At 41.2% G+C, this 17,373-nt stretch overlaps 1 protein-coding gene across 4 annotated transcripts in view; it reads left to right on the top strand.

The window, feature by feature from the left end:
• COP1 (COP1 E3 ubiquitin ligase) overlaps positions 1–17,373 on the top strand; it is a 225,155-nt gene that overhangs the window by 66,350 nt on the left and 141,432 nt on the right. For all 4 annotated transcript variants that reach the window (XM_048860296.2, XM_075131476.1, XM_048860294.2 and 1 more), the window contains exons 10-11: positions 1,532–1,646; positions 16,033–16,168. In XM_048860296.2, coding sequence (XP_048716253.2) covers positions 1,532–1,646; positions 16,033–16,168 — 251 coding nt within the window. The remainder of the gene's footprint in view (positions 1–1,531; positions 1,647–16,032; positions 16,169–17,373) is intronic.

Raw genomic sequence — 17,373 nt, 5'->3', positions numbered from 1 at the left:
TCATTAAAGTAGGCACAGTTGAGCATTTAGCTGATCAAGGCAGGTTAATGCAGACTGATTCCCAGTACAACTCAGTTTGCCAGTCTGAGATCTATTGGAGTGGAATTTGGCTCTTAAGATCTAGTTATAGCTTTGCTAATCATATTAACTACTTAGCATGTGATTGATTTCATCTTAGTACAGACTGGAACCACCTAGAAGATTCAGGTTTAGGTTATATTACTCATCCTGTTCCAGGCAGTTGTCAAGTTGAAATGAAGTGATTGCTCATTGCTGTTTGCAGTCATCTTGAACCTGAGTCATTTGCAGTATGGTAGGCACAATTTGCTGAGGCTAAAGCAGTTGCAGCCTGGTTCATGTAATTAACATAAAGATGGTATTAGCATGTCCCGTTCAATATTTGTAAAGTTGTCATGTGTAGTTCATTGTCAAAACTGCAGTGAAGCAGAGATGCTTAATGTCAGGTGCATTTGGCATAAAGCTGGATTGCTGTCGGTATAAAATGAGTACCTACAAGATATGTGCAATCAGCATGAAATGGAAGTTGTGAACTTAAGTTTCATCCAGTCAATATACAGTCAGGGAATGTACATGATGGGTAGTTCTTGACGTTTTCATTGCCTTGTTTTGTTCCAGGTTACTTGTTCATACAGTGTACTCTTCATAAGGTGTATTCCTTTAATTTCAATTTTATTACATCCTTGTTGGCTTCTTGCTGGTTGTAATGTGAGAGTGACTTATTGTTGTTTCTGAACTGAGAGTAAATTGCTAATTATGAAAGCAAGAAGCATGTTGAATGTGTTAACTTCTTAGGCTGAAATCCTGGCACCTTTGTGGCCGTGCTCCCATTGACTTCAGTGGAGCCAGGATTTCGTACTTGGCTTGTGCATTGTCACGTGATAAACCTTTTTGTGCACCACCGGTGCTGCTGCTAATGACCCAGTAGGGCTTGTTGTAGTGCCTAAGAGCCACAGTCATGGACCAGGACCCCGTTGTGCTAGTCCTTGTACAAACAGAACAAAAAGACTGTCCCTGCCCATGTATGTTTGATTTTCTATATTGGTTCTTTTTTATGTGCCCTGATATACTGGGGTGAAGTTTTTTATATGTAAGCTTATCTTTTATAAGATCAAGTAAAGAGAATGCAACTCATATAGCAGATTTCAGAGTAGCAGCCGTGTTAGTCTGTATTCGCAAAAAGAAAAGGAGGACTTTGTGTTAGTCTCTAAGGTGCCACATTTATTTGAGCATAAGCTTTCATGAGCATGCGATGAAGTGATTATCCAATTATAATTACTACCTTCAGAAAACAAGAATTACAGGTATGTGACTGACTTTCTTGTCAGTAAAATAACCAGATGTGACGAGAGGCAGATAAATGTAGAAAAAAGGCCTTTGGTCTTTTTTCCAGTTTCATAACCTCTTAAAAATAAAAGGGCATGTCTCTATACAATTTGGTAAAATGTACCAAAACAGGTAAAGCCAGGCCTCGGCCTCTTTGGTAAATAAGTATTTCTTGTTCTCCACTCAGACTAAAAAACAGCCATGGTATAACAGCACATTGGCATCAAGGCGGAAGAGGCTTACAGCTCATTTTGAGGACTTGGAGCAGTGCTATTTTTCCACTAGGATGACTCGTGTATCAGGTATGTTTCTTTTGCATTAATGAATTTGGAGTTGAATTTCTGAGGTGCTTCCAGTTGCCTGTCTTAAGTACTTGAATCACAGAAATTGACTCTTTTGAGAGAGCACATCTCACTTCTCCTCTCCAAGTTCTGTATGCACGTACACCTGAGCTGACTGGCAGAACCTCATCTCTTGTCCAGTCTTGGGTTGGCTTTTTAAATCAAAGAAATATGTTCTTGGCATTTCAAAAGAGGCCCAAGGGGGTATTTTACAAAGGCAGTGCATGAAAGACACGTACAACAATCCTCCTAATGAACAATAGGACTTTAGTCTGTACCTAGTACATCCTTTTAAAAACGTACTGACGCATGAAAAGCTTTTGAGATACCATTGTGAGGAGCCTTTTCACTCAAACAGGCATGTGTTGATTACAATTCAAAGGCTATTGAGGGCGGTAGGAAGATAACTTGGCATGTTCTCCTGTACTTAAAACACAAATGGCACTAGATATGAGCTTTGAAGAATGTTTCAACACCATGTTCCTGGAGTATGTTCTCTGGATTTAACAAAAAGAAAAGGAGTACTTGTGGCACCTGAGAGGCTAACAAATTTATTTGAGCATAAGCTTTCGTGAGCTACAGCTCATTTCATCAGGTACATTCAGTAGAAAATACAGTGTGGAGATTTATATACATAGAGAACATGAAACAATGGGTGTTACCATACACACTGTAATAAACGAGTGATCACTTAAGGGGAGCTATTACCAGCGGGGGGGTGGACTTCTTGTAGTGATAATCAAGGTGGGCCATTTCCAGCAGTTGACAAGAACGTCTGAGGAACGGTGTGGGGGGGTGCGGGAAATAAACATGGGGAAATAGTTTTACTTTGTGTAATGACCCATCCACTCCCAGTCTCTATTCAAGCCTAAGTTAATTGTATCCAGTTTGCAAATTAATTCCAATTCAGCAGTCTCTCGTTGGAGTCTGTTTCTGAAGTTTTTTTGTTGAAGAATTGCAACTTTTAGGTCTGTAATCGAGTGACCAAAGAGTTTGAAGTGTTCTCCGACTGGTTTTTGAATGTTATAATTCTTGACGTCTGATTTGTGTCCATTTATTCTTTTATGTAGAGACTGTCCAGTTTGGCCAATGTACATGGCAGAGGGGCATTGCTGGCACATGAGATCATATATCACATTGGCAGATGTGCAGGTGAACGAGCCTCTGATAGTGTGGCTGATGCGATTAGGCCCTATGATGGTGTCCACTGAATAGATATGTGGGCACAGTTGCAACGAGCTTTGTTGCAAGGATAGGTTCCTGGGTTAGTGGTTCTGTTGTGTGGTTGCTGGTGAGTATTTGCTTCAGGTTGGGGGGCTGTCCGTAAGCAAGGACTGGCCTGTCTCCCAAGGTCTGTGAGAGTGATGGGTCGTCCTTCAGGATAGGTTGTAGATCCTTGATGATGCGTTGGAGAGGTTTTAGTTGGGGGCTGAAGGTGATAGCTAGTGGTGTTCTGTTATTTTCTTTGTTGGGCCTGTCCTGTAGTAGGTGACTTCTGGGTACTCTTCTGGCTCTGACAATTTGTTTCTTCACTTCAGCAGGTGGGTATTGTAGTTGTAAGAATGCTTGATAGAGATCTTGTAGGTGTTTGTCTCTGTCTGAGGGGTTGGAGCAAATGCGGTTGTATTGTAGAGCTTGGCTGTAGACAATGGATCGTGTGGTGTGGTCTGGATGAAAGCTGGAGGCATGTAGGTAGGAATAGCAATCAGTAGGTTTCCGGAATAGGGTGGTGTTTATGTGACCATCGCTTATTAGCACCGTAGTGTCCAGGAAGTGGATCTCTTGTGTGGACTGGACCAGGCTGAGGTTGATGGTGGGATGGAAATTGTTGAAATCATGGTGGAATTCCTCAAGGGCTTCTTTTGCATGGGTCCAGATGATGAAGATGTCATCAATGTAACACAAGTAGAGTAGGGGCATTAGGGGACGAGAGCTGAGGAAGCGTTGTTCTAAGTCAGCCATAAAAATGTTGGCATACTGTATGGCCATGCGGGTACCCATAGCAGTGCCGCTGATTTGAAGGTATACATTGTCCCCAAATGTGAAATAGTTATGAGTGAGGACAAAGTCACAAAGTTCAGCCACCAGGTTTGCCGTGACGTTATCAGGGATACTGTTCCTGACAGCCTGTAGTCCATCTTTGTGTGGAATGTTGGTGTAGAGGGCTTCTACATCCATAGTGGCCAGGATGGTGTTTTCAGGAAGATCACCGATGGATTGTAGTTTCCTCAGGAAGTCAGTGGTGTCTCGAAGATAGCTGGGAGTGCTGGTAGCGTAGGGCCTGAGGAGGGAGTCTTCATAGCCAGACAATCCTGCTGTCAGGGTGCCAATGCTGGAGATGATGGGGCTTCCAGGATTTCCGGGTTTATGGATCTTAGGTAGCAGATAGAATACCCTAGGTCGGAGTTCCAGGGGTGTGTCTGTGTGGATTTGTTCTTGTGCTTTTCCAGGGAGTTTCTTGAGCAAATGCTGTAGTTTCTTTTGGTAACCCTCAGTGGGATCAGAGGGTAATGGCTTGTAGAAAGTGGTGTTGGAGAGCTGCCTAGCAGCCTCTTGTTCATATTCCGACCAATTCATGATGATGACAGCACCTCCTTTGTCAGCCTTTTTGATTATGACGTCAGAGCTGTTTCTGAGGCTGTGGATGGCATTGTGTTCTGCACGGCTGAGGTTATGGGGCAAGTGATGCTGCTTTTCCGCAATTTCAGCCCATGCACGTCAGTGGAAGCACTCTATGTAGAAGTCCAGTCTGTTTCGACCTTCAGGAGGAGTCCACCCAGAATCCTTCTTTTTGTAGTCTTGGTAGGAAGGTCTCTGAGGGTTAGTATGTTGTTCAGAGGTGTGTTGGAAATATTCCTTGAGTCGGAGACGTCGAAAATAGGATTCTAGGTCACCACAGAACTGTATCACGTTCGTGGGGGTGGAGGGGCAGAAGGAGAGGCCCTGAGATACGACAGATTCTTCTGCTGGGCTAAGAGTATAGTTGGATAGATTAACAATATTGCTGGGTGGGTTAAGGGAACCACTGTTGTGGCCCCTTGTGGCATGTAGTAGTTTAGTGTCCTTTTTCTTTTGTAGGGAAGCAAAGTGTGTGTTGTAAATGGCTTGTCTAGTTTTGGTAAACTCCAGCCACGAGGAAGTTTGTGTGGAAGGTTGGTTTTTTATGGGACTATCCAGTTTTGAGAGCTCATTCTTAATCTTTCTCTGTTTGCTGTAGAGGATGTTGATCAGGTGGTTCTGCAGTTTCTTTGAGAGCGTGTGGCACAAGCTGTTGGCATAGTCTGTGTGGTATGTAGATTGTAATGGACTTTTTACCTTCAGTCCTTTTGGTATGATGTTCATCTGTTTGCATCTGGAAAGGAAGATGATGTCTGTATCTGTATGAGTTTTTTCATGAAGCTGATAGATTTCCACTCCATACGGCTAAACTGACAGAGCCAGAAGAGTACCCAGAAGTCACCTACTACTGGACAGGCCCAACAAAGAAAATAACAGAATACCACTAGCCATCACCTTCAGCCCCCAACTAAAACCTCTCCAACGCATCATCAAGGATCTACAACCTAGATCTACATCACAGACCTTGGGAGACAGGCCAGTCCTTGCTTATGGACAGCCCCCCAACCTGAAGCAAATACTCACCAGCAACCACACAACAGAACCACTAACCCAGGAACCTTGCTCGTTGCAACTGTGTCCACATATCTATTCAGTGGACACCATCATAGGGCCTAATCGCATCAGCCACACTATCAGAGGCTCGTTCACCTGCACATCTGCCAATGTGATATATGACCTCATGTGCCAGCAATGCCCCTCTGCCATGTACATTGGCCAAACTGGACAGTCTCTACATAAAAGAATAAATGGACACAAATCAGACGTCAAGAATTATAACATTCAAAAACCAGTCGGAGAACACTTCAAACTCTTTGGTCACTCGATTACAGACCTAAAAGTTGCAATTCTTCAACAAAAAAAACTTCAGAAACAGACTCCAACGAGAGACTGCTGAATTGGAATTAATTTGCAAACTGGATACAATTAACTTAGGCTTGAATAGAGACTGGGAGTGGATGGGTCATTACACAAAGTAAAACTATTTCCCCATGTTTATTTCCCGCACCCCCCCCACCGTTCCTCAGACGTTCTTGTCAACTGCTGGAAATGGCCCACCTTGATAATCACTACAAAAAGTCCCCCCCCCCCCGTCCCCCTGCTCTCCTGCTGGTAATAGCTCACCTTAAGTGATCACTCTCTTGTTACAGTGTGTATGGTAACACCCATTGTTTCATGTTCTCTGTGTATATAAATCTCCTCACTGTATTTTCCACTTAATGCATCCAAAGAAGTGAGGTGTAGCTCACGGAAGCTTATGCTCAGATAAATTTGTTAGCCTCCCAGGTGCCACAAGTACTCCTTTTCTTTTTGCAAATACAGACTAACACGGCTGCTACTCTGAAATCTGGATTTGACAACACTTTCTGAATGGAAAGAGGCCATTGATTTTACTCTCTGTAAAAAGTCTGTTTTATTACATGGGATACTTTATGGGCAGCCCAGATCATGGGGCAAAAGGCTGTGAAGTGTTGATGTTCACATTTGCAGCAGTATTGTGTGTGCACATGTGTTGAGAGTCTCAAACTTGTTCATAGTGCGGACAACATTTTAAATACAAATTGTCCTGTGGCAATGGAAACCCTTTTATTCACATTTGCTTGGGCAACATCTCCTGTCATTCGCAACTGCAGTCTTTTTGGTAAGAAGAACAATTGCTGCCATAGCAAAGTAATTATACCTAAGTCTCTAGTGCATTGAAATTAAAATTTACTGGCTGGAAAAAGAAGAGGAGCTTGTAGCCTTTGAGCAGCCAGCTTTCCACAGACCTTCAGCAAATGTTCTGCAGGCTGTAATAATCCACACAAATTGCAAGAAACTCTGGAATGTAGATTACTCTTGAGAGAATTCTGCACAATGCAGAATTCTCATTGCAGAGCTGCTGGCTGCCACTAGGAGCCACTGGATCCTGCAGAGCCCAGTTCCCCAGCTCAGAAATAGAAGCTGCTGCGAGGAGGAGGAGATGGAGGGTCCTGGCAGCTGCAGTTCCTGGCATGCCCTGACAGAAGGAGGTGGCATGCAGGAAACGCCATTCAATCTTGGACCCCGCATCAGGCTGTTTCTCCCTCTGGATCCCTGGGCTCTAGAGGGGTAGGGGGTGTGAGTGTCTGGTATTAGAGGGGAAGGGTCGCTCAGCGGCTGGACTCTGGGGGGGTATGGGAGTGACTGGGTGGGGGGTGGGGGAGTGGGAGTGGCTGGCCTCTGGGGGGGTGGTCAGAGAAACAGGAACTCTGTTGTCATAGAGGTTTCTTTAATTCTCTACTTCTGGGGGAATTCTTTTTGTCGCTTGTGTTACAGATATAGTTGCTGACAAGTATTTTGAAATAAATTTACCAAAATAATTGAAACTGGTGTGATGTGATAGTGTTATTTTAACAAATAAAATATGCAGAATTTTGCAGAATATTTTTTGGGGGTGCAGAGTTCCCCCAGGAGTAATAGATACCTCCCAGAGACAATGTATAAATGTATGATAAAATACAATATTTCTTCACCTGTTGTGCAATGAAAATAGTACCATCAGTCCTCACATGAGAAATCTTCTCTTCAGAAATTGAAACAGCAAATGTTTTATCTGATTAACAGAACTGCTACAGGTGTTCTAAAATATAACATTAGCCACACTTTGTGTGGAGGATTACAAGATAAAAGGGGCACAGTTCCCCCCCAACAGGGAAAAATCTGTGGCATTTTTTTAGCCTTTTCCCCTCTTTTAGATTTTACTCATGCGCTTCAGTGCATTTTGTGTACAAGATCTGTGTGTATCATGATTTGTTTGATTTTGGTTTTGGAAGTTGGCTCTTTGAATATATGGAATTTTAGAGGTATTTGGAGTAAGACATATCCCTTTTAACTTTCATAGCAGGAGATCACAAATAAGCTTACTTTATACATTAGTTTGGAGTATGTTTAAATTATTTTCTGCTTCAGTAGAAGATACATTATGCTAGCTTCAGGGTGGATTTGATTTAAATCAAATTAGTGATTTAAATCACTAGTCAGGAAGACTTAATCATGGATTTCTACATAAAAGTGCATTCTTGTTGGTGGTTATAACCTTAATACATATTCTTCACAACTCGGAGGGAGATGTAGGTTTCATTTTTAGAAGGTATTTTATTTTCAGAATAAATCACTTTAAAAACTTTTCAGATTAGTTTTACGGCTATATCAGAAAATGAATGATAGTTTGGTTATTTCATACACAAAAGGTAATTGAAGCAGGTATTTATGAAGTCTTTGGGAGGTGAACTATCTCCAATTCAACAGGTTAATCGTTAATATTTGGAGGATTTTCTTGCCATGCTGTATTAGGAGAAGAACATCACCAGACACGTTTAAATTGTTTTATTTAACTAAAACAACGTTATGTATTCCAGATTTTTTTCTTCAACAGGAAACATAATGGTTTAACAAAACAAGCATATGAATTTTTGAATTTAGTTAAACGTTCAAGTTCTTTAAAATCAGGGGGTTTTTTTGTTAAAATTGTTTAACTAAAATAGAGAAATGAATTTTTAAAAAACAAAACAAAAATTAAATAGACTATGTCAGCCAGGTCAACATGAGAAACTTAAAATATTGGCTTCTGCAGCTAACGCAGTCGTCTTCACCTTCATTTTCCTGTTTGTTCATAATCTGGAAAAGAAAAACAAGCTTTCCTGCTTTCTCAGGTCCCAAATGATTTCTCAATTTAGATTGAATTAGTCCAAAGGAAGAAAATATTCTTTCTACACTGGCAGAAGAAGTTACTGCTGTTAAGTGAGATTATCACTTCAACAGTCTCTGAATCCAAGTGCTTAAGTGACTTCCACCAGGTCACTGGTGTGACTTTCTTTAAAACATCAGCAAACATATATTTCTTGAATGGTTCACCCTTAGCTTTGAAGTTTATTATAGTTGGCATTTATGGAGGGATGATTGCTGGATGTCCATGTCATAACCAGTTCCTCTTCTTCAGCAGTTAAGGTTTGACCCTGGTAGTGAGTATTGAGAATATTTGCAAGAAAATGATCTGGAGATAGTGCTTGTCCCATTCGTTTTTCTAATGCTTGTAATTTATCTCTGTCATGGCATGTTTCTCTTTTTAAGATCTCACTCAGTAATGTCAATTTCAACAGCGTCAGCAACAAAACAGCTATTTCCCTGCATTTTGTTCAAGGCTGCAGAAATAGGTTTCAGGGTACTCGGCATGTGTTCAACATTTCTCTTAAGCCCAGTGTTGAGAACTTTGGCTGTGAGAGTGCCATCTATTTTTTTTTTCCCACAATTTTGTTCTCAAATGGTCATCAGGTTAGGCCAGTTCTTGATATAGTGCTCAAAACAGTCCACTACTGAGTTCCATCGCACGTCTTGTGGGAGAGTTAGCTTGGTTTCTCCCATTTTTTTTTCAGAGCAGCTGCTGCAAAATGGAAGTATTTTGCAATTTCAACATTAGCCTTTATTTCTGGAACACTGAAGTCTTTGGCTAGGAGGTACATCAAATGAGCACTGCAACTGTATGTTGTTAGCTTGGGACTCTCTTCTAAATAGTTTCTTCTAACCTTGCATACATTTGCAGCATTGTCTGTGACCAAGCTGCGTACTAGACATTTGAATTTTTTTTTCACAGTTTGTGTTAGCTTTTACTGCTACTTCTTGTAAGTATTCTGCTGTATGCATTTCCTGATGTATCAGTTGTTTCTGTAAGGAAGACATTCCCTTCTTCTGTTGTCACACAAGTACATAACGATCATTGTGGACATTGCTCCCACCCATCAAGACTCAGGTTAACAATTTTACCCTCTAGACCTTTTGCACACGGCTCAATTTCTCTTTCATACACTTTATCCAGCAATTTGCCTGTGACATCTGCTCTGTTGGGTGGACTGTATCCTGGTCTTAATGACTGAACCATGCTAATGAAGTGTGGGTTCTCAATCATACGGAAAGGAGAGTTTGTTGCATAAACAAACGAGGCAATTTTTCATCAATCATCTCTTTTCATAATCTGCTGGTTCTTATCACACATCTATGGTTGTTTCTGGATGATGGAGGGTTTTTTGTTTTTTGCTACAGTGATGTACTGTGGATATGTGACATACATGATGTGACTGAAACACTATCATTGGCAGATAACTCTGAAACTATAGAAAATGATGGTGATCTTGAAGGTGGATAGTCTTCAGACTCCTGTATGTTGAGAATAGATTCTCCTAAACAAAATAAGTTAATGCAGTTGTTCAATTATTATTGCCATACTGCTAATTTATTATTCATTGCATTCACTGACACTAATACCACTTTAAAGGTTAAAAAAAAAAGAGTACTTGTGGCACCTTAGAGACTAACAAATGTATTTGAGCATAAGCTTTCGTGAGCTACAGCTCACTTTGCTGTAGCTCACGAAAGCTTATGCTCAAATAAATTTGTTAGTCTCTAAGGTGCCACAAGTACTCCTTTTCTTTTTGCGGATACAGACTAACACGGCTGCTACTCTGAAACCTGTCACTTTAAAGGTGAAATTGTAAAAGGAAGATCTGCCTATTTCAGCTAATTATTTTTTATCACAACTGCATCTGAAATGATTTTACCATAGAGTAACTACTATACTTTTTGCTCAAACATGAGAATTCAAGAATAGTCCAGAAGGAAGACAGACAGTCCTTAAGAAAGAAATATGAAATAAAAAAGTTTACCAACCTGAAGATCCTGCATGTTCAGACATGTTCCTTTCATCATCTTGAACGCAGCTTCCTCCTGAGGAGGAACACTTCTCATGATGTTTCATTTGGGCAACCAGCCTTGCATTTCTTTGTTGCGCTCTTTGCATTTTGCATGCATGCCTGTCTTACCCACAGAGATAGAGAAACTTCATTAAAATATTCCCAAACTGGGTCTTTTTTATGACCTGCTGCCATTATAGGTTTTCCCTTCTAGTGAGAAAGGTATGGTAGATCTCAAATCAATGAAGGCCACACTCAGACCTCAAGACTTCTGGAATATGCTGCTTTAGCAGTTTCACTTTTGTTTCTACTGCCTGTCCCTCCCTTCTCACATTTATCTCCAGATTTCTCCTTGTCCAGATCTGTTCCGCCCCCAACAATCTTCTATTCACTGACCTTTTTTAAACTTTGCACTTTTAAAGAGAGGTAAGGGATTGACTGTGTACACAAAATTGTAGAGTGACAATAAGGTTGAGGTCTGTTGTTTCTTACGTCTGTATATTTATTTATTCTATTGAAAAACATTTTTACTATTAACAAGCATGTTATCCCTGAAGAAACAAATCTATGGTTTGAGAACTGCAAAACTAAGCATCTTTGATGGTATCTTCTAGACCAGTGGTTCTTAACCTGAGATGCACACATCCCCTGGGGGTGCAAGATGCCCTTTCTGGGGAGTGCGAGACATGCCAGATTTTTTTTAAAAGATAAAACATCAAAAACACAGTTTAAGCACAACTTGCCGTAAGTACAGCTACTTTGTTTAATCCAACCTATGTATTTATTAACAGTATACATTTAATGATTACTTTAATATACAAACATATCTACGTTTAAAGAACTGACCTATTTCAATGATTTTTGATAAGTGCAAGAACATATTTTGAGAACCAAAGGGGTGCAGGCTGCTGTAAAGGTTAAGAACCACTGTTCTAGACTGAGCACCGAGTCCCAGTGGGTAGACAGAAAGATTAAACTAAATCTATACAGAAGCCCCTGGAAACCTATAAGATTGGGTCCCTAATCCATGAACTATTAGAACTCATTTACAAAACTTTTCTTAAACATTACATGAATATATTCTCATACTGTAGAATTAGCATTTATAATCCCTATTCCATAAGATACATTCTAGCTCAAAGATATCTGAATTAAAACTATCTTTAGATTTTTTTCCCCCTCAAAAAGCATTTTATCAAAAAAATCCAATTTTAAATAAAATCTTTTTTATTTTTTAAATAAATCATTGATTTTTATCCACCCTGTCTAGCTTCTATTGCTGCTCCAGTTTAAGAAAAAACAGAACTAGTGCCCTGCAGGAGTCTGCCTGGGAATTTCAGCTGTCTGATAAGTCTGATGTGAATTTCGGCTGATGACAGAGGGATGTGTGAGGTGCATGACTCCCTATGGAAATTAAAATAGTTGGCGACATGGAGTGCTTGGGTCAGAGCCATGACTGGTATCTGAGCCAGCTGTGGAACTGGCATGAGGAGATAATGTTCTTTGTGGGGAGACTTGGAATAGTAGAAGTGTCTATGCTGCAGTGCTTTTTCCCATATGATAAGGAACAGCAGAGTAAGATAACTTGCTGATTCTCTGATCCCAGGGGTTCCTTTTTAAAAAAAAAAAAAAAAAAATTATCTTTAGTATAAAGAGATGGTGTAAAAACTGTAATTTAAAATGAATAGAGAAGATTTGGGCAAGAGATTTGACTGTCCTGTAGGCAGAAGTCGGGAGAAAAATAACTAATTATGAAGTGCCTTTCACTTTGACAGGGGAAACATCGTGAAAAGTAGCATCCCAATTTGCAAGCATGGGTGTAGAATACATTAGAGAAGAAAAAGAGTACTTGTGGCACCTTAGAGACTAACCAATTTATTTGAGCATGAGCTTTCGTGAGCTACAGCTCACTTCATCGGATGCATACCATGGAAACTGCAGAAGACATTATATACACACAGAGACCATGAAACAATATCTCTTCCCACCCCACTGTCCTGCTGGTAATAGCTTATCTAAAGTGATCATCAAGTTGGGCCATTTCCAGCACAAATCCAGGTTTTCTCACCCTCCTTCCCCCCTCACACAAACTCACTCTCCTGCTGGTAATAGCCCATCCAAAGTGACCACTCTCTTCACAATGTGTATGATAATCAAGGTGGGCCATTTCCTGCACAAATCCAGGTTCTCTCACTCCCTCACCCCCCTCCAAAAACCACACACACAAACTCACTCTCCTGCTGGTAATAGCTTATCTAAAGTGATCACGGCCCAACTTGATGATCACTTTAGATAAGCTATTACCAGCAGGAGAGTTAGTTTGTGTGTGTATGGGGGTGGGAGGGGGAGAGAACCTGGATTTGTGCTGGAAATGGCTCACCTTGATTATCATGCACATTGTAGGGAGAGTGGTCACTTTGGATGAGCTGTTGCCAGCGGGAGAGTGAGTTTGTGTGTGTGGTTTTTGGTGGGGGGTGGGGGGTGTGAGAGAACCTGGATTTGTGCAGGAGGTGGCCCACCTTGATTGTCGTGCGCATTGTGGGGAGGGTGGTCGCTTTGGATGGGCTGTTGCCAGCGGGAGAGTGAGTGTGTGTGTGGGGGGGGGGCGGAGGGTGAGAGAACCTGGATTTGTGCTGGAAATTGCCCAACTTGATGATCACTTTAGATAAGCTATTACCAGCAGGACAGTGGGGTGGGAGGATGTATTGTTTCATGGTCTCTGTGTGTATATAATGTCTTCTGCAGTTTCCACGGTATGCATCTGATGAAGTGAGCGGTAGCTCACGAAAGCTCATGCTCAAATAAATTGGTTAGTCTCTAAGGTGCCACAAGTACTCCTTTTTCTTTTTGCGAATACAGACTAACACGGCTGTTACTCTGAAACCTTAGGGAAGAAGGAGGTACATGATCTCTAGATTAGAGGGAAATGGAAGAATAGCTCCTTCTTTGCTTTCACCATTGACTGACACTTACATCAAGACATCTTTTTGAAGACACCCACTGGTGTTCACCTGCTGCTTTCTTCCCAAACCTCCTCCCCTCCAGTAGATTTCCCCCACAAAAAAAGTCTGGTGCTGGCCGTTTTTTTATTTAAAGTGGGACTTCAATCATAGTGAAAAGAGCAACTGTGAAGGACATGAGAGACACATAGCCAATCCCTTCAACTAGGAGAGCCCTGGAAATCTACGGATATCCAGACCATTTTTGCAAATCACGGATCAGATGCAGATATGAATTTTGTATCTAGAGCCCTATGGCTATCCACTTTATATCCACGGATATCAGTGGATCACTTTTACCAATTGGATGCAGATACAAACTTTGTATCCACTCTGGGCTCTACTAACCTGTTGCCTTCTCCCCTTTTTAATACAGACATTAAAATGTCATTCTTATTTACTGACTATATTTTAAAATGCAGCTGGGATGTAGATCTCTGATTGAAATGGTCTGTCTTGATATTTGAGGGACAGGAATTTGGGAGAGTGCAGAAAGTATTTTTTTTTTTTCCTTCCGGTACTTTTCCATGGGGAATCAGTATTATGCTGTCCTTGCTCTGTTCACTCCCACAAAACATTCAGAAAGTTCTGCTAAGGTGAGCTACCCTTTCCCTTTACACCACTGAGCTGTAACTTTTTAATGGTTCATGAAATTTTTATTCTCATCTCTAAGTGTAGTGTTGGTACGTACTACTAATACCTGCTGCACGCCACCCCAAATGTTACTATATTTGAGTGGTGGGTGAAGTGTATGGTATGTGCCAGCATACTGGATTGTTTGTAAACAGCTTTGGGCTGACATGTTATAGGTATAAGGGTGGTGATGGTTGTTACTCAGTAGTTGAAATTGTTGGTACATCACTTTGATGCACAATGCAAAAGTGAGCTTCCTCCTCTTGGGCCTGTTTGAGAAGGCAAAGTATAATTCTTACCAAGTCTGAGTATTACAAACCTGAAGGCTATAATCCCAGCCTGATGGTTTCTGGTACTTGATCATTTTATGAAGGCTAGCTCATCTGTGTGGCACCTCAATAAAAGTGTTTTCTTCTATGGGAAATCTTAACAACAAAATGATTAAACACCTCTATTCATAGTGATTAAAGTTGTGACTCAGGAGAAATTTGGATGTTAGTCTTTTTTTATTGCTTACTGTATTTTATTAACTTCTTTAGTTGCCACTTTCAATTTTTCAACAAATATTTCTCATGTAACTGTATTTCAAGTTGATTTGATTTTTCGCTTGACTACAGAAGGACATCATTTTGCATTGAGTTTGTAAGATAGCATCTCTATTTTGTGGGTTTTCCCACCCCACCCCACCCCACCCCCCTATTAGCCCTCTTGCTTTTGGAGTGAGAGTGAAATTTTTCCATAATCATTCCTTTGGTGTAATAGACTATCTCTTTAGAGCATATTGCATTGGGAGATGGAGAAAGGTAAATGTGTTTACCTCTATAGCATATTGTAACTGTACATATTCTTGATGGTATATAGGTTTGCTTACACTTGCATCAGTTTTTGTTTTAAATAATGGTAGTCCTCATCGCCAAGCACTTCTGCCTTAATGTTAAGTTGGTGGACTTTTACACAAGGGAAGGCATATTCATGGTTCTTGATAGAAGAAATATAATACAGTAAAAGCTGTGTTATCCAGCCCTGTACCAACTGGAAGGCTCTATAAACCGGCATTTCTAATCTTCTTAGAAAGTCCGGTTTATAGTCTGATCGGCGTGGGGCCGGCAGGCTCCCTACCTGGTTCCATGTGGCTGCCCAGAAGTCGCAACATGTCCCTGTTGCTCTTAGGCGGAAGAACGGCCATGAGGAGCTCTGAGTGCAGGAGTGGGTGCGGAGCGCAGGCTCTGGGAGGGAGTTTGGGTATGGGAGGGGGCTCAGGGCAGGGGGGATGGGGCGTGGGAGCGATTTAGGCATCCCGGATATGGGGGGTGCTCACTTCAGGCAACTCCCCACAAGTGGCGACCTCTCCCTGCTGCTTCTAGGCAGAAGCGTGACAGGTGGCTCTATGTGCTGCCTCCGCTCCAAGTGCTGCTCTGCAGCTCTCATTGGCTGGGAACCACGCTTCTGCCTAGGAGCAGCAGGGACAGGGCGCTGCTTGCGGGGAGCCACCTGAGGTGAGTGCCCCCTGGATCTGGCATCCCAAAACCCCTCTGCACTCCCTGCCCTGAGCCCCTCCCTCATCCAAACTCTCTCCCTTAGTTAACCAGAATTTTTCACTTACCGGCACCCCCCCATTTCCCCAATATGCTGGATAAAAAAGCTTTTACTGTAGTCTCTCGTAACGTGGTGTTATAAAGACTTATTTTCCACTAAAGTGAATTAGTATTCAGAGGTGTATGCTGAAGTGAAAAGTCAGTTGATATGTTTGTTGACAAGTTTTCATCCCCAGATGCTTTGCCTAGGAAATGTCATGTGACTACTTAGGCCTTCAGATTTTTTGTTTACTGTTAAACTTTAATTACCTCCTCTCATTCTTTCTGTTCCATCAACAATTCTGCTACCTTTGTCTAGATGACAGCAGAACCACAAGCCAGCTGGATGAATTTCAGGAGTGCCTATCCAAGTTCACTCGCTACAATTCTGTCCGACCTTTGGCAACGCTGTCTTATGCTAGCGATCTCTATAATGGCTCCAGCATAGTATCCAGGTAAGAAATGTGGTGCAAGTGAAATACACGATGCAACGAGGAGATTGCCAAATAAGACTGAGAACACTGAGCTCTTTTCAGTTGCAATGCCATAATCTTGTACTTGTGTATGATTGTGGTTTCTCCCCCCATGCCCCAAATGTTGGGTAAACTCATTGGTTGGTTGTCATTGACCTATAAATATTGGACTGCTGCCTTTTTGTAAATTTTACTCTAACTATCATCTGTCAAGACACTGGATTTAAAATCCTTATGGGACCAGTGGAAATCTTAAATCCCTATGTTGAAAATGAAAGAAGCAGAAGGCTGTAGGAGAGGGCCTGTTTAACCTCTTTCCATTAATGCATTTTTATAAAACTTTAAAAAGCTGTTTCTAAAGTGACTGCTAATCTCTTTTGTATATTGAAGCCACTATCTAGTCAGTCGGGAATTTTGATAAAGAATCTGAGTGTTGCTCTTGTGTTAGCAGTCACTGGTGGGTGTAGCAATAATAGTCACAGTAAAGGGTTAATGGTGTGTTACAGCTTTACTAAGCCTAAACTTTGCCTTGCATGGGGGAGGTTTTGCTTAAAATCAACATTCAAAATGATACCATACTATTGAAAGAGTAATTATGGGACTGTGAGCAGAGGATAGCTAGAAATGTTTTCAACTGTTGAAAAGTTAATTGGGAAATTGGTCTATCCTCCTACTTATATGGATTCCATTGCCATGGAGTCTTGGTGCCTCACAGTCTTTAATGTATTTACAGTAGAACCTCAGAGTTACGAACACCTTGGGAATGGAGGTTGTTCGTAATTCTGAAAAGTTTTGTGGCTCTGAACAAAATGATCTTTCAAAAGTTAACTACTGAACATTGACCTAATATAGTTTGAAACTTCATTATGCAGAAGAAAAATGCTGCTTTTAACCACCTTGATTTAAATGAAACAAGCGCAGAAAGTTTTCTTACCTTGTCAAATATTTTTTTAAACTTTCCCATTATTTTTGAGTAGTTTAACACAGCACTGTACTATACAATATTTGCTTTTTTTGGTCTCTGCTGCCTGATTGCGTATTTCTGGTTCCACATGAGGTGTGTGGTTGACCGATCAGCTCGTAACTCTGGTATTCATAATTCTGAGGCTCTACTGTATACTTACAGCACCCTTGTGAGACAGGGAAGTGCTAATTTTACAGATGGAGAACTGAGTAACTGATTTAGT

Source organism: Caretta caretta, chromosome 8 (genome assembly GCF_965140235.1).
Source record: "Caretta caretta isolate rCarCar2 chromosome 8, rCarCar1.hap1, whole genome shotgun sequence".
In the NCBI taxonomy this organism is placed as follows: Eukaryota; Metazoa; Chordata; order Testudines; family Cheloniidae; genus Caretta; species Caretta caretta.
Note: the sequence above shows the minus strand (reverse complement) of the source record. Positions and strands in the feature narration are given on the sequence as shown.